This window comes from Pogona vitticeps, chromosome 12, assembly GCF_051106095.1.
Source record: "Pogona vitticeps strain Pit_001003342236 chromosome 12, PviZW2.1, whole genome shotgun sequence".
NCBI classification, from domain to species: domain Eukaryota; kingdom Metazoa; phylum Chordata; class Lepidosauria; order Squamata; family Agamidae; genus Pogona; species Pogona vitticeps.
In genome coordinates, this window is record NC_135794.1 from 10,603,333 (window position 1) to 10,623,450 (window position 20,118).

The following is a 20,118-nucleotide window of genomic DNA, read 5'->3' on the forward strand; positions in this document are numbered from 1 at the left end:
CTTCCCTAACTAATCTCCTTTCCTCCCCCTTTCCTTTCCTTTCCCTTCCCTAACTAATCTCCTTTCCTCCCTCTTTCCTTTCCCATCCCTAACTAATCTCCTTTCCTCCCCCTTTCCTTTCCCATCCCTAACTAATCTCCTTTCCTCCCTCTTTCCTTTCCCATCCCTAACTAATCTCCTTTCCTCCCCCTTTCCTTTCCTTTCCCTTCTTTAACTACTCCTTTCCTCCGCCTTTCCTTTCCTTTCCCTTCCCTAACTAATCTCCTTTCCTCCCTCTTTCCTTTCCCATCCCTAACTAATCTCCTTTCCTCCCCCTTTCCTTTCCTTTCCTTTCCCTTCTTTAACTACTCCTTTCCTCCGCCTTTCCTTTCCTTTCCCTTCCCTAACTAATCTCCTTTCCTCCCTCTTTCCTTTCTCATCCCTAACTAATCTCCTTTCCTCCCTCTTTCCTTTCCCATCCCTAACTAATCTCCTTTCCTCCCCCTTTCCTTTCCTTTCCCATCCCTAACTAATCTCCTTTCCTCCCCCTTTCCTTTCCTTTCCCATCCCTAACTAATCTCCTTTCCTCCCCCTTTCCTTTCCTTTCCCTTCCCTAACAAATCTCCTTTCCTCCCTCTTTCCTTTCCCATCCCTAACTAATCTCCTTTCCTCCCCCTTTCCTTTCCCATCCCTAACTAATCTCCTTTCCTCCCTCTTTCCTTTCCCATCCCTAACTAATCTCCTTTCCTCCCCCTTTCCTTTCCTTTCCCTTCCCTAACTAATCTCCTTTACTCTATCTTTCCTTTCCCATCCCTAACTAATCTCCTTTCCTCCCTCTTTCCTTTCCCATCCCTAACTAATCTCCTTTCCTCCCCCTTTCCTTTCCTTTCCCTTCCCTAACTAATCTCCTTTCCTCCCTCTTTCCTTTCCCATCCCTAACTAATCTCCTTTCCTCCCCCTTTCCTTTCCTTTCCCTTCCCTAACTAATCTCCTTTCCTCCCTCTTTCCTTTCCCATCCCTAACTAATCTCCTTTCCTCCCTCTTTCCTTTCCAATCCCTAACTAATCTCCTTTCCTCCCCCTTTCCTTTCCTTTCCCATCCCTAACTAATCTCCTTTCCTCCCCCTTTCCTTTCCTTTCCCATCCCTAACTAATCTCCTTTCCTCCCCCTTTCCTTTCTTTTCCCATCCCTAACTAATCTCCTTTCCTCCCTCTTTCCTTTCCAATCCCTAACTAATCTCCTTTCCTCCCTCTTTCCTTTCCCATCCCTAACTAATCTCCTTTCCTCCCCCTTTCCTTTCCTTTCCCTTCCCTAACTAATCTCCTTTCCTCCCCCTTTCCTTTCCTTTCCCTTCCCTAACTAATCTCCTTTCCTCCCTGTTTCCTTTCCCATCCCTAACTAATCTCCTTTCCTCCCCCTTTCCTTTCCTTTCCCTTCCCTAACTAATCTCCTTTCCTCCCTCTTTCCTTTCCCATCCCTAACTAATCTCCTTTCCTCCCCCTTTCCTTTCCTTTCCCTTCCCTAACTAATCTCCTTTCCTCCCCCTTTCCTTTCCTTTCCCTTCCCTAACTAATCTCCTTTCCTCCCTCTTTCCTTTCCCATCCCTAACTAATCTCCTTTCCTCCCCCTTTCCTTTCCTTTCCCTTCCCTAACTAATCTCCTTTCCTCCCTCTTTCCTTTCCAATCCCTAACTAATCTCCTTTCCTCCCTCTTTCCTTTCCCATCCCTAACTAATCTCCTTTCCTCCCCCTTTCCTTTCCTTTCCCTTCCCTAACTAATCTCCTTTCCTCCCCCTTTCCTTTCCTTTCCCTTCCCTAACTAATCTCCTTTCCTCCCTGTTTCCTTTCCCATCCCTAACTAATCTCCTTTCCTCCCCCTTTCCTTTCCTTTCCCATCCCTAACTAATCTCCTTTCCTCCCCCTTTCCTTTCTTTTCCCATCCCTAACTAATCTCCTTTCCTCCCTCTTTCCTTTCCAATCCCTAACTAATCTCCTTTCCTCCCTCTTTCCTTTCCCATCCCTAACTAATCTCCTTTCCTCCCCCTTTCCTTTCCTTTCCCTTCCCTAACTAATCTCCTTTCCTCCCCCTTTCCTTTCCTTTCCCTTCCCTAACTAATCTCCTTTCCTCCCTGTTTCCTTTCCCATCCCTAACTAATCTCCTTTCCTCCCCCTTTCCTTTCCTTTCCCATCCCTAACTAATCTCCTTCCCTCCCTCTTTCCTTTCCCTTCCCTAACTAATCTCCTTTCCTCCCCCTTTCCTTTCCTTTCCGTTCCCTAACTAATCTCCTTTCCTCCCCCTTTCCTTTCCCATCCCTAACTAATCTCCTTTCCTCCCCCTTTCCTTTCCTTTCCCTTCCCTAACTAATCTACTTCCCTCCCTCTTTCCTTTTCCTTCCCTAACTAATCTCCTTTCCTCAAACTTTCCTTTCCTTTCCCTTCCCTAACTAATCTCCTTCCATCCCTCTTTCCTTTCCTTTCCCTTCCCTAACTAATCTCCTTCCCTCCCTCTTTCCTTTCCTTTCCCATCCCTAACTAATCTCCTTTCCTCCCCCTTTCCTTTCCTTTCCCTTCCCTAACTAATCTCCTTCCCTCCCTCTTTCCTTTCCCTTCCCTAACTAATCTACTTCCCTCCCTCTTTCCTTTTCCTTCCCTAACTAATCTCCTTTCCTCAAACTTTCCTTTCCTTTCCCTTCCCTAACTAATCTCCTTCCATCCCTCTTTCCTTTCCTTTCCCTTCCCTAACTAATCTCCTTCCATCCCTCTTTCCTTTCCTTTCCCATCCCTAACTAATCTCCTTTCCTCCCCCTTTCCTTTCCTTTCCCTTCCCTAACTAATCTCCTTCCCTCCCTCTTTCCTTTCCCTTCCCTAACTAATCTCCTTTCCTCCCCCTTTCCTTTCCTTTCCGTTCCCTAACTAATCTCCTTCCCTCTCTCTTTCCTTTCCCTTCCCTAACTAATCTCCTTTCCTCCCCCTTTCCTTTCCTTTCCCTTCCCTAACTAATCTCCTTTCCTCCCCCTTTCCTTTCCTTTCCCTTCCCTAACTAATCTCCTTCCCTCCCTCTTTCCTTTCCTTTCCCATCCCTAACTAATCTCCTTTCCTCCCCCTTTCCTTTCCTTTCCCTTCCCTAACTAATCTCCTTTCCTCCCTCTTTCCTTTCCTTTCCCTTCCCTAACTAATCTCCTTTCCTCCCTCTTTCTTTTCCCTTCCCTAACTAATCTCCTTTCCTCCCCCTTTCCTTTCCTTTCCTTTCCCTTCCCTAACTAATCTCCTTTCCTCCCTCTTTCCTTTCCCATCCCTAACTAATCTCCTTTCCTCCCCCTTTCCTTTCCTTTCCCTTCCCTAACTAATCTCCTTCCCTCCCTCTTTCCTTTCCCATCCCTAACTAATCTCCTTTCCTCCCCCTTTCCTTTCCTTTCCCTTCCCTAACTAATCTCCTTCCCTCCCTCTTTCCTTTCCCTTCCCTAACTAATCTCCTTTCCTCCCCCTTTCCTTTCCTTTCCCTTCCCTAACTAATCTCCTTTCCTCCCCCTTTCCTTTCCTTTCCCTTCCCTAACTAATCTCCTTTCCTCCCTCTTTCCTTTCCCTTCCCTAACTAATCTCCTTTCCTCCCCCTTTCCTTTCCTTTCCCTTCCCTAACTAATCTCCTTTCCTCCCCCTTTCCTTTCCCATCCCTAACTAATCTCCTTTCCTCCCCCTTTCCTTTCCTTTCCCTTCCCTAACTAATCTCCTTCCCTCCCTCTTTCCTTTCCCATCCCTAACTAATCTCCTTTCCTCCCCCTTTCCTTTCCTTTCCCTTCCCTAACTAATCTCCTTCCCTCCCTCTTTCCTTTCCCTTCCCTAACTAATCTCCTTTCCTCCCCCTTTCCTTTCCTTTCCCTTCCCTAACTAATCTCCTTTCCTCCCCCTTTCCTTTCCTTTCCCTTCCCTAACTAATCTCCTTTCCTCCCTCTTTCCTTTCCCTTCCCTAACTAATCTCCTTTCCTCCCCCTTTCCTTTCCTTTCCCTTCCCTAACTAATCTCCTTTCCTCCCCCTTTCCTTTCCCATCCCTAACTAATCTCCTTTCCTCCCCCTTTCCTTTCCTTTCCCTTCCCTAACTAATCTCCTTTCCTCCCTCTTTCCTTTCCCATCCCTAACTCATCTCCTTTCCTCCCCCTTTCCTTTCCCTTCCCTTTTCTCTTATGATCCCAAGGTAGACCAGATTAGTCCCCCTCCGAGTCCCTTTGTACTTTTCTCCTGGAAATATTGATTTCTCTACAGGAAAAGAGACCTGAGAGCTGACATGAAATCGCTCCCTTTTCTGCCCAGAAGTAGGGCTGCGTATTTGACAAAGCTTTCCTGAAAGCATTAGTTCCATCATGCATTGGCTTCTATGGGTGCCTTAGAAATCAATCCAAAGGTCCAGCGGTGGACAAATCTGCAGACTTCACAAAACCCTTTGGGTCTACTTTGAAAAGGATCTGAGGAAGAGGTGATAGGTTGGACCTAAAACCTAACAAAAAAAAAATTGCCGACTCTTCACCAAATCTTTGTTGTTTTCTGTTCAGATGTTAACGGATGGGGTTGGGAGTTAAGCAGAACCAGAATATGATGGACAACTGATCAAAGGGATTGTAAACACCTGAAAAGTTTCTGGAAGACCAAAGGAAATCTTTTTGGGTGAGGTTACAAATTGCAGCCAGGAAACCCCAAACCAGAAAACCCTCTGCACGACAGGGATGAAGAAGACATCCCACAAGAGCCTGTAACTCCTAGCAAGAGACCTCCAGCTTAAAGCCTCTAAACACAGCTTGAAGATGAAAAAAAAAGTACCCTCTGTCCTCAGTGGAGAAGAAGAAGAAGACGTCTCACGAGCAGTCCTCAGTTTGCACAAGAAGAGATCTACAGGGTGGAGCCTCAACATACAGTATCTCTCTGAAACAATAAACTACCCGTCAAGAAGGATAAGGTTAAGACGTCCGTATCATTTTTCATGTCAATGTGTACGTTATTATAGAGAATGTATTCAAGTTTCCCACCTTGTAAAACGGCTAAACTTTGGATTCTTCTTTATTAAAATGTGATATAGAAGTTTTCACAAATTTGAATGCAGTCTTGTTTTTTGTTAGCTTTGTGTGAAAGAGGGATTCTGTCCTGCGTTGGTTACTGAATTCCACCACCTTGGGGATTAAATACGTAGAGTTTGCTGATCTGAAAGAGCCCTGGCTGAATTCAGACCCGGGGATGAAATCAAAAGGCTCTTGGAGAACAAGCTTTGCCAAGCCAAGGCCTTCTGGGCATCCGGGATTACAACTCTCCCAGGCCTCAGCCAGCATGTCTGGGGGTCAGAGATTGTGAGAGGGGGGCCAGATTGAAGAAGGTTGCCTTCCGTTCGAGGAGAGAATTCTCCTCCAAGGCTGAACGCTTCCTCTAGAATTGGTTGGGGGCTCTGTGCCCGAGATGGGCAAGACTGAAGCCAAGGGCAGATGGGTACAAGGCCCGAAGGAGAAGAGGGCGCTCCTTTCCTTTGGCCTCCTCTGCCACATCGCTTAAGCTGCTGCCGGAGAGGAGAGGTTCCTTTTTGGAGAGTCCTCGACGGATTGCTTGCTTCGTCCCATTTCTTGGTCAACCTTCTCCTGGTGAGGGCCCCGTAAGGATTAAAACACCTGGTCAGCCGAAATACACCATGGATGACAAAGTTTTAAAAAGTGAAGTATACAAGAATAATTAAAAAGCAATCCGTTCATTATGTAATAACAAAAGGCATTTTTAAACTTTCAAACCCCACTTAAAACAAACATATGTCCAGCGTCCTGGAGCATCCACTCAATCCTAGATATTAAAAGCCTACCTAAGGAGGCAGGTCTTTCAGTGTTGCTGAAAGGAGAAAAGGGAGGTGGCCCACCTCTGTGCCAAGGGAGGGCATCTCGCAACCGGAGGGAAGCCCCTCTCTCTACGTCCCTGTCAAAGACTCCTGGGATGCCAAGTGGGGCCAAGAGAAGGGCAAACTTCTAACCATCACATTTAAGTCCCCAATGCCTTTTAAAAGTTCTGATCATTTTTCATATTTGCTCACTTTGAATGACTCAACTGTATTTTTATGAACAGAAAGTTTAATTGCTTTTTAATTTGCATTAAACGTTTTTAAATCTACTTTTCTAACATGGTGAGCTGCCTTGTGTCTCCTGATCAGGAGAGAGGCAGAACAACAACAACAACAACAAGGTAGGATCTGTGACGGGTCATCAGGAGAGAGACGGTCCACCGGGGAGCCTGAACCCAGACGGTAAAGGGCTTCCGACTGTAGGTCATCACCAGCACTTTGAATTGGGCCTGGGAACAGGCACGTCGCCAGTCCAGCTGTTGTAGCAGGGGAGCTATAAGCCCCTCCTCTGCTTGAGATGGAAGGCAGGCAATCAAGGCTCAGTTTCATGCCCGAGTGCGAGTCAATAAAAATAAATTATTTTTATATCAATAAACATAATTCATTGATAAATCATTATAGCAGAAACAAGTCTCCCTCTAAGATGGCAGGGCATAAAATAAAACAGGAGGAAATTAACTGGTACTGATAAAAGTTCTTGGGACAGTAGTCCTGGGATACAAACCACAGCACAACAGAGGTATGGAAAGTAATGGAAGAACTGGAAAACTTTTCCCTCGTGTGACTAGGGCCTTAGTCTGCTTGGCAATTCAAGAGTGTGACAAATGTTAAGGACTGGCACATCTACAGTATACACCACAGAAAGACATAAGACATAAGACATAAGAAATTTATTTGTCATTGCGCTCACAAGTGGGTGCAATGAAATGAGGTGCTCTTCCCCAAGGTAAAACTGGACAACACTACAAAAAAAAAGTTAAAATATACACAACTTTCACCATCCAAATATAGATACCCCGTTTTCTCTCAGCAATTAAAATTCCACCAAAAACCTATGGCCCCGCATTTAAACTCAATACTGCACTTGGGTAAAAATTGTTCTTGAATCTGCTTGTCCTTGCTTTCAATACCCTGAATCTCCTTCCTGATGGTAATAATTTAAAGAGCTGATGTCCCGGATGAGAGGAGTCTTTCAGTATGTTAGATATCTTCCTCTTACATCTGTTCTTATACAATTCTTCCAAAGAGGGGAGTGAACAGCCAATGATGTTTTGGGCCGTCTTAATCACCCTTTGAATTGCCTTTTTCTCTGCCACTGTGCAGCTCGTGAACCATACACAGAGACAGTAGGATAATATGCTCTCAATCAAACTCCGATAGAAGGTGATTAACAAACTCTCAGTCAATTGTTGCTTTCTAAGAATCCTTAGAAAATACAACCGTTGTTGTGCCTTATTGATTAACGCAGCGGTGTTTGCACTCCAAGTCAGGTCATTTGTTATGATAGTCCCAAGAAACTTACATTCAACCACCTGTTCCACACAAACTCCATCTATATACAGTGGCTGAATGCTCTTTTTTTCCTATAGTCCACTATGAATTCCTTGGTTTTTTGGATGTTAAATAAAAGATTGGGTTTTTTGCACCAGCGGGATAGCTGTAATACCTCGTCCCGATACGCAGACTCATCATCCCCAGAGATAAGTCCTACTAGTGTAGTATCGTCTGCAAATTTGATAATCCTATTACTGGGATGGTTATTGGTGCAATCCGATGAACAAATGGAGAACAGTAGTGGACTAAGGACACAGCCTTGTGGAGTGCCAGTGCTGAGTATCTTGTCAGTAGAGATGTAGTCATTCAGTTTAACCCTTTGTGGACGATTTGTTAAAAAATCCAAAATCCACAGACAGATAGAATCTGGAAAATCAAGATCTTTAAGTTTGTCTATTAATCTGTGGGGTATAATGGTGTTAAAAGCAGAGCTAAAGTCTGCGAACAGCATTCTTACATAATTCCCTTGTGTTTCCAAGTGGGATAAAGCCATATAAAGCACAGTATTGATCGCATCCTCGGTTGATCTATTTTCTTTATAAGCAAACTGAAGCCCATCAAAGGGATCAGGAAGGCAGGAGATAATATATTTCCGAACTAACTGCTCAAAGCACTTCATTAAGATTGAAGTTAGTGCCACCGGCCTGTAGTCATTCGCACTGTTTGTAGGCAACTTTTTAGGTAGTGGAACGATGACGGAAGCCTTGAGACAGACGGGAACTGCGCATAGTGTCAGGGATCGATTAAAAATTACAGTCCATATCCCGGCTAGCTGAAGCTTTCCATTTCTAGATGATACACCAGCAATTTTATTCAATGAGTATTTATGTTGTCCAATATAGAAAGTTGGACATTGTTCTCTTCCAGCATTTTTCAAAATGGCTGTTACTAAATTCTGCATTGTTCTTTTGGATCACAAAGCTGTACTTTAGAAAAGAACCTCAGAACATGCTCATAACAGAGGATATGGATTCCAGGAAATCCTTCTGGCTGCACTGAAAAATCCGTTCAAGTGTTCAAAAGGAACCCTTCACTTAAGGACGGATTTGAAACAATGCTGAGGGGCTTCCAGCCATGTCATTTGGAATCATCACCGGATTCTTCCGGACAGTAATTCAAGTCAATTGCTGCTGTGCATTGTGTGGATGCAACACTCTGCTTTTGGAACTGTTTTTTGTTCTGGCCATCTGGAGTGTCTGAAACCTGCACTCTCTGAGAGGCATTTTGGAATTCTGCTGAAACCAGGGATGCAAATATCCATTGTAGAATTCAACAGCTGTCAGCTTCTTCTTAAGGATCACGGTCTTTGCTCCAACCCAGCCTTCCTAGAAAAGGGAAATAGGCAAAGTGAGACTGGGAAAGGCCAGAGCACTTCCTGCAAGTCTACAGGGTCACTGCCCACAGCTAGAGGCTAAGCATGCTGTTCCTCTCGGCTTTCAAGGCTTTGTAATGCCATCTTTCTTTGGCTACAGGAGTCAGCTTGGAGAACATGGGGGGGCAGGGCCTGATGAAACCCCCGAACTTTGTCTGGGAGAAGGAGAAGGCAGAGGTTCCAGAAAGGCATTAGCATCCACCATAGTGTGCATTTTGAAGCCAGGGTAAAGACGACATGAGCAAGCAAGTAGAGCATAAAGCTACATTTGAAACCATTCCTTCAGTTTAACAAATTGGGACTAGACCACTGCCCCAACAGGGAAAGGGGGTTTTTAAAGAATGGAATACCACACTTAGGAACATACCTTGCAGTGGATCACTAATGCTTCTGACTTCTTATCGTAGAACACTGATCCTGGGAGAATCTCATTTTCAGGTCTTAACCTATCTGGACGGAAAACACGTGTTCTACTCATTGCTTTCCCACAACAAGTGATTATTAAGTTATTATAATAATAATATATTGTCATTGTAAGTATATACACAGTATACCCATACAATGAAATTCACAGACACCCAGAGACCAGACACATGCACACACACAAAATTCCCCAAACACTCCCCACCCACTTAAAAATCCCCCACTAAAAATACAAACATCTACACCGCAGGCCAAGTAACACAGTCCAACTAATTATTCACTACTGGTGGTCTTTAAGCTCATTATTAATTGCAATTATAGCTCTGGGATAAAAACTATTGAGAAAACGTGTGGTCCGAGTCTTAATTGTTCTATATTTTCTGCCAGACGGCAACAGTTCAAAAAACTTATAAGCAGGATGGGAAGAGTCTCTCAGGAGGCTGTGTGACTTCCTTAGACAGCGGGATGTGAAGATGTCATCCAGGGTTGGTAGCTGGAGCCCGATGATATTCTGGGCAATTTTAATGGTTCTCTGTAGAGCTTTTTTGTCTGCTACAGAGCTACTCCCAAACCATGCCAGAATGCCATAGGTTAGGACACTCTCAATGGTTCAACCTCCTTCTATAACCTCATCAAAGTAACAGATCTTAAACGTGCTTCCCAGTGCTCCTTAAACTCTGGCCTTTGTAAGGCTCAAGTAGAGACTTTTGTAACTCAGCTGGATCAGCTAATAAATCTTAACACACCTCATACTCTCCAAATTTGTTTCTGGGATCAATACATGCACGGTGCTTTTCGCTGACCTTAGATGTCACGATGCACGATAGCACAACTACCACTTTCCTATGTAAGTGGAGTGGCTTAGCTTTGGGTTACTAAAGGCTTTATAGATCCAAAGCAGTACTTTCAGAAGGGGACATACAGCCAAGCTGGATACCGAAACAGTAGTAAAAACACTTGCAGGAAACAAATTATGGGCAACAAAAGAAATATAAGCTCTACTTCATAGAATGCCCTGCAGTGTCATTTAACCTTTATTCCCCAGCGTTTTACAAATGGGAATATTAAATGATTCATTTACGAACCAATAAAATCAGGCAATGTCTCCACTTCTGCAAGATCCAGGAGCTTTACCACACTGCCCATCCACAGTGTTCGCAGGGGCATCTGAAAAGATACAGCACAATAAAATATCTAGGCACAACATATATTAACACGAGGCATCTTGTGTCTCAGGAAGTGGTGTTGTCCATGAAAGCTTACACTGAAATATAGCAGTTAGTCTTTAAGGTGCCACAAGAGTTTTCTTACTTTTTATTTCTCTTTTGTTTTTTTGCCTGACTTATATGGGAGAAATTCAGAGTTACAGTACTTGCTGCTTTACAGGAATTCTAAGGAACTGTCTTACATTGAGCCAGACCACGACTCCACCTGGCCCAGAGTTGCAATGACTGGAAATGGTTCTCTAGGGAGTTCAGACATTCAGTTCCCCAGGCCTACCAAGGACTTAACGTGGGACAACTGCATGCAAAGCATGTACTCTTGACAGACCAAGCCTGCCACCTCTGGGAAGGTGCCATGCTCAGTTACCAGTAGAGAAAAGAACCAATTCCTCCTTTCCCCTGATGGTGTTTCAGCAGAGGCATGGCATGTGTAAAATCAACAGGATGTCCGCTCAGCCTGGAGGAGGTCTCCAGGCATAGGAGCAGAGCAGTCTTGTTAGTCTAGGGCCGCAAAACCACCAATACTTCACATAGCACTCTACTCAATAACTGGCTTTATCCACCACCAGCTTCTCTGGCCTGCAATTAAATGTATCAGCACCAAGAAAGAGGAGTGTGTCACTGGAATGTTTAATACATGAAGCGAAATCTAAGGCTAACAAAAATAACACATATTTCACCTGCCAAGCTCTACAAAGTTATGTTGGGGAAAAGGCACACAATTTATGTTTGGTTTTTGGTCACTTTCTATTTGAGGGTGGACCAGAAGCTTCAACTATGCTACTATAGTAGTAATTTTTGTTGCTTTTCTTGAATGTTATTATTATTATTATTATTTATTTGATTTATACCCCACCTATCTGGACCGATGGACCACTCTAGGCGGAATGTTACTCTGTGTTCTTTTGAAGGCACAGCAAAGTAAAAGTTGGAAGTGAGTAATTTTTGTAAACCGATTTGCAAGACTGTTCTTACCAATGTTCCCAAGGCACGGTGCATCCTTAGTATTTGCTCAGGGGCCTGCTCTTCCCATTCAATGCAGCTCATAGCAGCAGTAACTTTAGGAGCTTTAAGATAAAAGCAAATGCAGGAGTCAACAGACCTCATTTTACACCTTAGCTCTTTAAATATTTGGACATCTCTTCTAAATAAACCCACCATTCAGATAATTGCATCACTAGTATTAATTTACTACAGTGTACGGTAATGTCATAATCCTTCCTCATCTTAAAAGAATGCCACCATACTCACCTCTTGGGCTCCCAACCCACCAATGGTGGGATTCAGCAGGTTCGCGCTAGTTCTACAGAACCGGTAGCTAATGTATTATTGGTTCTGCAGAAGCGTTTGTTGGCCTGCTGAATCCCACCACTGCCACCCACCCACAAATCCTGATGCTCTACGGTGATTCATTAGAAGAATCAGCTGCTGCTCCTAGCTTTCCTAAATGGGGGGGGGGGAGAGAAAAGATTCCTGGTGAAAAACTAATTGACTTATTTCAAACACCTTGTAGAAGAACCCTAACTAATAAAATAATAGTAAATTAAGAAGGGAATTGCACCAGTCTATTACACCAGTGATTTCCAGCCTTTCTGACACCAGGGACAGGTTTAGTTGAAGACCATTCTCCCAAGGTCTGGGGGAGGGTATTTGTTATGCAGTAGGTTGCTGGAAAACAGCTTTGAATCAAGCCCATTACATGTATTATACCAGGACAAGATGAGTGGTGAGCAGGAGGTGAAATGCAATTGAAGCTCCACCTCCTGTTAGATCAGCAGCAGCTTAAAATCTAATAGGAGTGCAGACTTCTACATTAGACTCTAATGCCACAGGCCCAGCAGATCTTGCAGCAACAGGAGGGGAGCGAAGCTCCACCTCCTGTTAGATCAGCAGCAGCTCAGAACCTGATAGGAGCACGCTGACAGGAGGCGGAGCTTCGCTCACCGCTCACCTCCTGCTCGCCACTCATCTGTCCCAGTGGCCCAGTCCTTCCAAGGCCACGGACTGGGACTGGTCTGTGGCCCGGGTCTTGGGGACCCTTGTATTAGGCAATACTGACTTCATTCAAGAAATACTCCAAACATACCAGCTGTTGTTCCTTCCTTTGGCTGCTCTCTCTTGTTCCTTAAACTTTCGGCTAAGTGTTCTAGAACAGCAATGAGCTGAGAAAACAAAATCCAAAGCATATATTACAAAAGATAGACTCCAACGAATGTGATCATATTTATTCAAATTTCTAAACCAGGGAAGCATGTTTCTCCATTTTTATTGTTTCATCTGTCTAAAAATTAATGCTTCATCCATCGGATGATGAAGTTCTTCTTGTTTGGTTCACTGATACATAAAACCTTCACTACCATTTCTTGTTGCAAAACCCACTTTGAAGAAGGGCCATGTTAACTTACCATGTCTGCACCCAGTTTGGATAACACTGACTCCAATTCTTTTGCCGTGCAGTTGGGTGGAACTGGAATGGTTTCCTGTTTAATTATGGGACCTACATCAAACCTATGGACATAACACATAGCATTACGTTTTTACTTTTAACTTGGAGTTATGGTTTTTAAACAAAGAGTAAGAGCTCATGAGAGTTTGTAAATCAATGGGAGGACAAGAAGCTGTCAGAAAATTATTGATACACATCCCTGCAAGAAACAAGCCTTCAGTGTTTGATCTTACAAGGTCGCCCTCAGTCAGAGCTGCTTTAAGTGCCACTATTCTATAAAATCTAGATAGTAGATATACTACTCTACTTTGGTTAGAGTGGGTGGCATATCAGTTAAATAAATAAATAAATAATCTATTTAAAAACTGCAGTACAGAGATACCAGCACAAACATGAACTAAGGCAGTTTTGGCTGAACATCTCTACATACTTCTACATCTCTACATAAAACATACTGCTCAATGGTTTTAAGAGGTCACATGAAACCTGCTACAACATTTTTGTAGTGTGAAAGTTTTGCTTTAGGTTCCAGACGACCAATGCCATTCGAACCTCTCCTCTCATTCTCCCACCCCTAGTCTTAATTCAATGCCCACTGTAGGATATACCTCCTAAACAAGTTCTTTTTGACCCTGCTTCCACTTGTCATTTCTGAAAAATGTTTTGCATTCTTGGGGCTCTCCTTATTCTGTCACTTTGGCTCCAAAAACACTGACAATAACAAACTAAGTTCTTAGTACTTATTATTAAGTAGCCATTGTCTTTTTTAATAAGCTCCAGACAGCACAAAAATATAGAATCAAGCTGCATAATCCTAACCTTTGAATACATAAAAAAGAGAAAAGCATTTGTAATGGCACAATGTAGTTTTAACAGATGGGAAGATCACTCAGCACCCACAAAATTTTCAGAGTTGACAAAAAATAGGTTTTGACATGTTATTCCATTAGATAAAATAGCATTTATACCTCTTTGGCCTAATCTGCATTATTGTCACCCCAGTAACTGTATCTCCATGGAGTACTGTGTGGATGATTGGTGCGGGACCACGCCATCTCGGAAGACAGCTGGGATGGACATTCAATACGCCACTGAATCAGAAATTTAGAAGAAATTTGGAAATCAGAAGAGAATACTAATTCTATAATATGCATAAGCACTTAGTGACCAATTTATTTATTTATTTGATTTGTATACCACCCATCTGGCAGCCAAGGCCACTCTGGGCAGTTGACAACGAATAACAAAAAACAGCAGAGTAACAAAATAGCAAATAGCAGCATTAATATACAATACAAAATTATAATACAATAAACACAATTAAATGTAGAGAAAAATAAAAACATGGAACATGGCAGTATGATAGAAGTTATATTATTGCACACTACTGTATCACAGTATAGTTAGTTCAGGGAAGGCCTGTTTAAATAATGAGGTGTTTAATAGCTTTCTGAATGTGCCCAGCGAAGGGGGAAGGCGGACTGCGGGCAGAAGAGAGTTCCATAGTTGCGAAGGTTCCGTTAAAAAGGCCAGATTTCCGGTGGTTGTTTTCCAGGCCTCTCTCGGGGTCAGGCCTCTCAGCCGCCCTGCCTGCAATGATCGTATAGGATGGGCAGACCTAACCGGAAGGAGGCGCTCAGCCAGATATTGAGCTTCCAAACCATTTAGGGCCTTATAGGTTAGTACCATCCCCTTGAAACTGGTACGGAAGCGAACAGGTAGCCAGTGTAAGGCGGCCAGGGTGGGGGATATATGTTGACATTTTCTAACCCCACTCAGAAGTCTCAACACCGCATTCTGGACCCATTGCAGTCTCTGTAGCAGTTCCAAGGGCAGCCCCACATAGAGGGCATTACAATAGTCTAATCTCGAGATTACTAGCACATGGACCAGCGTGGTGAGGGACCTGGTGTCAAGGTAAGGACGTACCTGGGTGATCAGCTTTAGGTGGAAATAAGCTGACCGGACCACAGACACTATTTGAGATGTCACTGATAGCGATGGGTCCAAAATCATGCCCAAGCTATGAACCTCATCGTTCATGGAAACAGTGTCCCCCCCACAAAAAAAAAGATAAGGAGGCACCCAGACAACAGAGGCCCCCACCCACAGGATTTCCATCTTCTCCGGGTTCAGTCTCAGTCTGTTTTCCCTCATCCATCCCGGCACCGCATCCAGGCAGCACTCAAGGGACGGGACAGCATCCACTGCAGAAGGATGGAAGGGGAGATAGAGATGGGTGTCATCTGCGTATTGGTGACACAAAGCTTCCAAACTCCTGATGACATCCCCCAGCGGCCTCCTATCGATATTAAAGAGCATTGGGGAGATGACCGACCCCTGCGGGACTCCACAATTGAGAGCCAATGGAGCGGACAACATCTCCGCAAGCTGAACTCTCTGAGGACGGTCCTCCAGGAAGGATCTGAGCCAGGGCAAAGCCTGAGCATCAACCCCCAACCCCGAGAGCCTCCCCAGGAGGGTACCTGGGGTATCAAAGGTGGTATCAGTGGTATCAAAGGCCACTGAGAGGTCGAGGAGAACCAGCAAGAACACTTTGCCCCTATTGGCCTCCCTCAAGAGGTCATCTTGCAGGGTGACCAATGCTGTCTCCGTGCCACGATGCGGCCTGAACACAGACTGGAATGGATCAAGGGCACCAGTCTCCTCCAGGAGAGCATGAAGCTGGTTGGCCACCACTCTGTCTACCAGCTTGCCAATAAAGGGGATATTGGCAACTGGACGATAGTTGTTAATATCATCAGCCGCCAAGTTGGTTTTTTTTCCAGATAGGACAACCCCTTTTTAAATAGGCATCTTAACATTCAGTAAAGTTGTTGCAAATATATACTGCTCAATTATGGTCCCTTTTCCACTTTATGTACAAATGTATGTTGCCATCAGGGGGGTGCATTTGACTTAAATCACAATTTAAATCATGCTTTATATTTAAAACATTGTGGGGTTTTTTTATTATTTACTGTATTTTTTTATTATTTACTGTATTTTTTTAAAAAAATCCACTTTAAAATGTTTTAATTGTGATTTAAATCAATTTGATTTAAAAATAATTCCCCCCCCCCCCAAGGCTGGCATTCTGACAATTAACCTTATAAACTGTAGACAGTAGAGAAGCAGAGAACTGAAGGATAAGGGAAGTGGAACAAGAAAACAATCTGAATTTTTTTTAAATTGTTACATAAAACTGAAATTGTAAGATAGAAATGATTTAACACAGTAATAAAGATCCCCCATTTTGTTCACCTTGTGAGAGATTAATAATAAGCTGAATACTTCAGGGAATAGTTCTAGCAGGCTCTACTTCAGGCACCAGTAACTTCATCCCACGCAGCATCCCTCCCCAGTGGTCAGTGACCTTCCACTTATATATTAGCCAAATACTCTGAATTATGTAGATCACACTGAGCATGCTCCAAGACCACAGTCTTACTATGGGAACTTCAAGATGAGGTCCTCATGGAGCAGATGGCCAAATGATGCCACCACACCGATGTCAAAGTGCTTGCACGAGGCAACATCTGGCCAGAAGTGGACAGGGAGTTGAGACTGCTCTGCATAGTTCTTGACAGGCAGTCCTTTTGGCAGCTGGGGCTGTACAGTCACCACCTCCAGATGGTCTACAAGAGCATTCGGTCTGGGCTCCCTGCAACAGGACGTTTTAAAAAAAGAGGTCAAATGGAAGATTTGACACTGCTAAGTTACTACCACACCAAGATCTAAACCCCACAAGAAAACTGCTTTATACCAAGTCAGATATCTGCTCATCTAAGCCAGTACTGTCTACTCTAGGGGAGGGAAAACTTAACTCCTGGGGCTAAAACTGGTTGTCTCTCCTTATGTCCTTTCCCTGTAAGATCAATGTTTGGTGATTTCCCAACCTTTGCACAGTGTTCTTCTTCCTCAATTCCAAAAAAGATTGAACCTCTAAGGCTTTGTTAAAGATATAGTAAGTTCAAATGCTGGTTGATCCTTTGACGCCACCCACCATCAAAATAAAAACACCCTGAGATTGCTTTTGAAACAGAATGAGGCTCTCGCACTGAAAAGTCTGCTCAAGCTTGCCTCACATCTCTTAAAGTCTTGGTCACAAAGAAGTCACCAGAGATTACAAGGAGTGAGCCTGTCATTTGTGCACAAAGGATATGCTCTGCTGCTGAACTAGTCTTTTTATTCATACTTCTACTCCCAAACACTCTGGATCCCCATTATTCTGTATCTTGTAAATCATCTATGATGGCTTTCTGCAGACTTATTGCCATATGGTTAAATTACACACTACAAGCCTTTAGTCCTTCAAGAGCCTCCATTACTGGACAAAGTATGTGCACTTGATCGCATACTTTGTCCAGTAATTATTAAGCCCAGAGTGCAAACAAGAGTTCCGACTCCTGTCCTCTGAAGACACCGGCCACAGACACTGGTGAAATGTTAGGAAGAACAACCTTAAGAACACAGCCAAACAACCCGAAAAGCCTAAGAGAACCATCGGATCCTGGCTGTGAAAGCCTTCAAAAATACAATTATTAAGTTCTTTGCACAATTTCTACATTTGCTGTAGATGTGCTTTTCATTTGCTATTTCAGATGGCTTTTAAAACTGTTTTCCGTCATACATACAGAGAGGGAGAGAAGCCGCTTGGAGGTTTTTCTCATGCCAGTGTAGTCATTAGATAGATAAATAAATGAATAGATCCTGAGGGTCTCGGGAAAAGTCCCTGCTGAGGCTGTCAAGTTGGAACCTGTGCAGAGCGACTCTAGAAGGGCTTTCCAAGGAAGGGAGATACCGAAGGAGGGATTTTAGGAATGACGCTCCCCCCCCCCCAGTGAGTTTTAACGGCCCTGGAGGGATCTGAAGCCAAGCCTGCTGGGTCCTGGTCCGGCCCACGAAGCCTTGCACCACCCGAGGGAACCTCCAGCCCCTGAGCCCCTCAGTTCCACACAGGGATGGATGGGAACCCGCCTGCTGTCCACGACCCTCGCCCAGCCCACGCGTCTGCTTCCCGGGGCTTTCTCCCCCTGCCTCCCCCCCCCCGCTCAGCCACCCTTCAACCCAACTTCCGCTTGACCTCTGACCCCCACCCCCCACCCCCCGCTTCCCCTTTCTACCCCTGGGCCACAGGACACACCGAGCGGCCTGGAGGGCGCGGAGGGTCTCGACGGAGAAGTCGTCGGTGCCGAAGAAAAGAACCCTCCAGGGCGGCCCTGCTCGCCTCCTGGGCAGCTCCCCGGCCGCCGCCGTCCCGTGAGCCCGCCTCCAGCCGTCCCGCCCGAGCCTCCACAACCAGCCCCTCATCGCCCCTCCGCCCGCCTCCTCCTCCTCCTCCCTCAGGCGTTCCCGTCGCGCGGCGATGACGTCGAGCGCGCTCGCCCGATTCCGAAGGCACAGTTGCGGGCGGGGAGAGCAGGCGGCGTGGGCGGGGCCTGGAGCCAAATGACGTTATGGCTGAAGCGTCATCTGGAAACCATGGCAACCGTATCCATGGCTGCCGATCGCCCCCCCCCCCCAGTTCTAGGCCTCCTTGCTCCACATTCTCTCCCCACAGCCCTTGCTGTGTTGACACCCGAGTGCCTTGCAGGCAGGAATGCAACCGGGAGAGCTTCCCTGTTTTTAGCTTTCATCCTCTGTTTCAATGATATAAGGCGCCTTGGTTCCTTTTTTAGGAGGAAAGGGCGGTGAAAACATTTTAAATAAATGAAATAAGTAAATATTGTGTGTCTGCCTGTCTTTGCTAGTTTAGTTTGAAGGCACAATGGAGCTCCAATGACTGGAAAAATAGGAGTGACTGCCTAATGCCAGCTCTTGAGCCTCATTTGCCTCCACAGTTTCAGACCTCTGAGCAGGTGCACAATGTCTCTCTGTGTCACAGAAAGATCAAGCTGTGGGTCGGCTGGGACCACGGTGGGCTTTAGAGGACAGTCAGTGGATCTGAAAAACAGTCTCACAGCCTAACACATTCCGAGACTTTAAAATCATGTCACTTTGAACGTAACAGTCTACATTTTCTTTGACTACAAATCCCACTCTCCTTCAGATCATCACACCCTGTTCTGAAGATTGTGAATTTTTTCTCTCTTTTTTCTTGATAACAGATCAAGACTCAGCTCTGTATTTTGGAACAAAATAATGCGACGCGTGGCCAAAGCTCCAGTGGGAGATCCCCAGGGTAACACTGGTACATATGAAAATATCTCTGTTATGTTCAGCTGTCAATGAGTGTAATGAAAACGGGGAAGAAGGCTAGCGCCAGGATGCATTAACAGAACCATACCTAGGCTACCTGGTTTGCACTGCTTCTAAAAGAGGTGAATGTCAAGTCTTTGACTGACCACATGATACAAACCCTGCTTGCAATTAGTTCCTGTCTTTTCTGCTCCCAAAGTAGCTTCCCCCCCCCCCCGTCACTGGGAACTTTTCCTTTTTCAAGCTGGCATGTAGACCTCTGTTGTTATTTTATTTTCTTTAAAATATTTTACCATGCTTTTCTCCTTCAAAAGGACCCAAGGTGGCTCACATCATTAAAATATAATATTTAAAACTAAAACCAAAAGGTATACGAATGCTAAAAAGGATCAAACAGCACACACTACAAGGTCAACAAAAGCCACCTCAAAAACACACTGATAACAGAAAGGCACAACCATCCGTTTCAAAATCCCACTTGGGCAGCCAGCAAGGGAGGAAAAGTTTGACTGAAGAGAAAGGCCTTGGCTCGCTTCTAGGAGGACAGCAAAGATGGGGCCTGCCTAGCCTCAAGTGGGAGGGAGTTCCAAAGTCTGGGACAAGCAACAGAGAAGACCTTTTCCTCTGTCTCCATCAGATGCACCTGCAAAGGTGGTAGGCCCAAGAAAAAGGCGCATGACCCCTGCGCCCCATGCAAGTGATGCACCGCATTTGCGCATATCCATGAGCGCCCCTGCACCCCATGCAAGCACTGCACCACTGCTTGTGCATGTGCACAAGTGCCCCCACACCCCATGTGAGCACTGCACTGTACATGCACATGAGCGCCCCTGTGCCACGTGCGAGTGCTGCATCGCCATTTCTGCATGCGCACGAGCACCCCCATGCTTTGCGCAGGCGCATACAGTGGCACGCTGCTCGCACATGCGTGCTCACGCTCTTGAGAGAGAGCGCATGCACTTATTCACACATGCAGATGGGTGCGGGGGTGCCTCGCCTTCCCCAGCCGGTCCGTGGGGTGAAAAAGGTTGGGGACCCCTGCTCTAGCCAGCAGGTCACT

At 45.0% G+C, this 20,118-nt stretch overlaps 1 protein-coding gene across 1 annotated transcript; it reads right to left on the bottom strand.

Annotated features, from left to right (window-relative positions):
• Positions 1–6,714: 6,714 nt before the first annotated feature.
• LOC140702424 (methionyl-tRNA formyltransferase, mitochondrial-like) lies at positions 6,715–18,309 on the bottom strand. The gene is made up of 9 exons (XM_078380834.1): positions 18,004–18,309; positions 16,309–16,521; positions 13,826–13,948; positions 12,817–12,919; positions 12,498–12,573; positions 11,387–11,478; positions 10,274–10,355; positions 9,133–9,215; positions 6,715–8,718 (listed from the first exon to the last, which is right to left on the bottom strand). Exons 1-9 carry the CDS (start codon positions 18,168–18,170, stop codon positions 8,509–8,511), a joined length of 1,149 nt encoding a protein of 382 aa, XP_078236960.1. The 5' UTR covers positions 18,171–18,309; the 3' UTR covers positions 6,715–8,508.
• Between the last annotated feature and the right edge of the window lie 1,809 nt (positions 18,310–20,118).

Bases quoted from the DNA above. Each gene is read 5' to 3' on its own strand.
- LOC140702424 (XM_078380834.1), bottom strand. From the start codon at position 18,170: ATGAGGGGCTGGTTGTGGAGGCTCGGGCGGGACGGCTGGAGGCGGGCT. The intron at 11,479-12,497 runs GTATGTTTGGAG...TTTATCTTAAAG, and splicing joins AAAGGAAGGAACAACAGCTG to CTCCTAAAGTTACTGCTGCT. The intron at 10,356-11,386 runs GTAAGAACAGTC...GTATCTTTTCAG, and splicing joins ACCGTGCCTTGGGAACATTG to ATGCCCCTGCGAACACTGTG.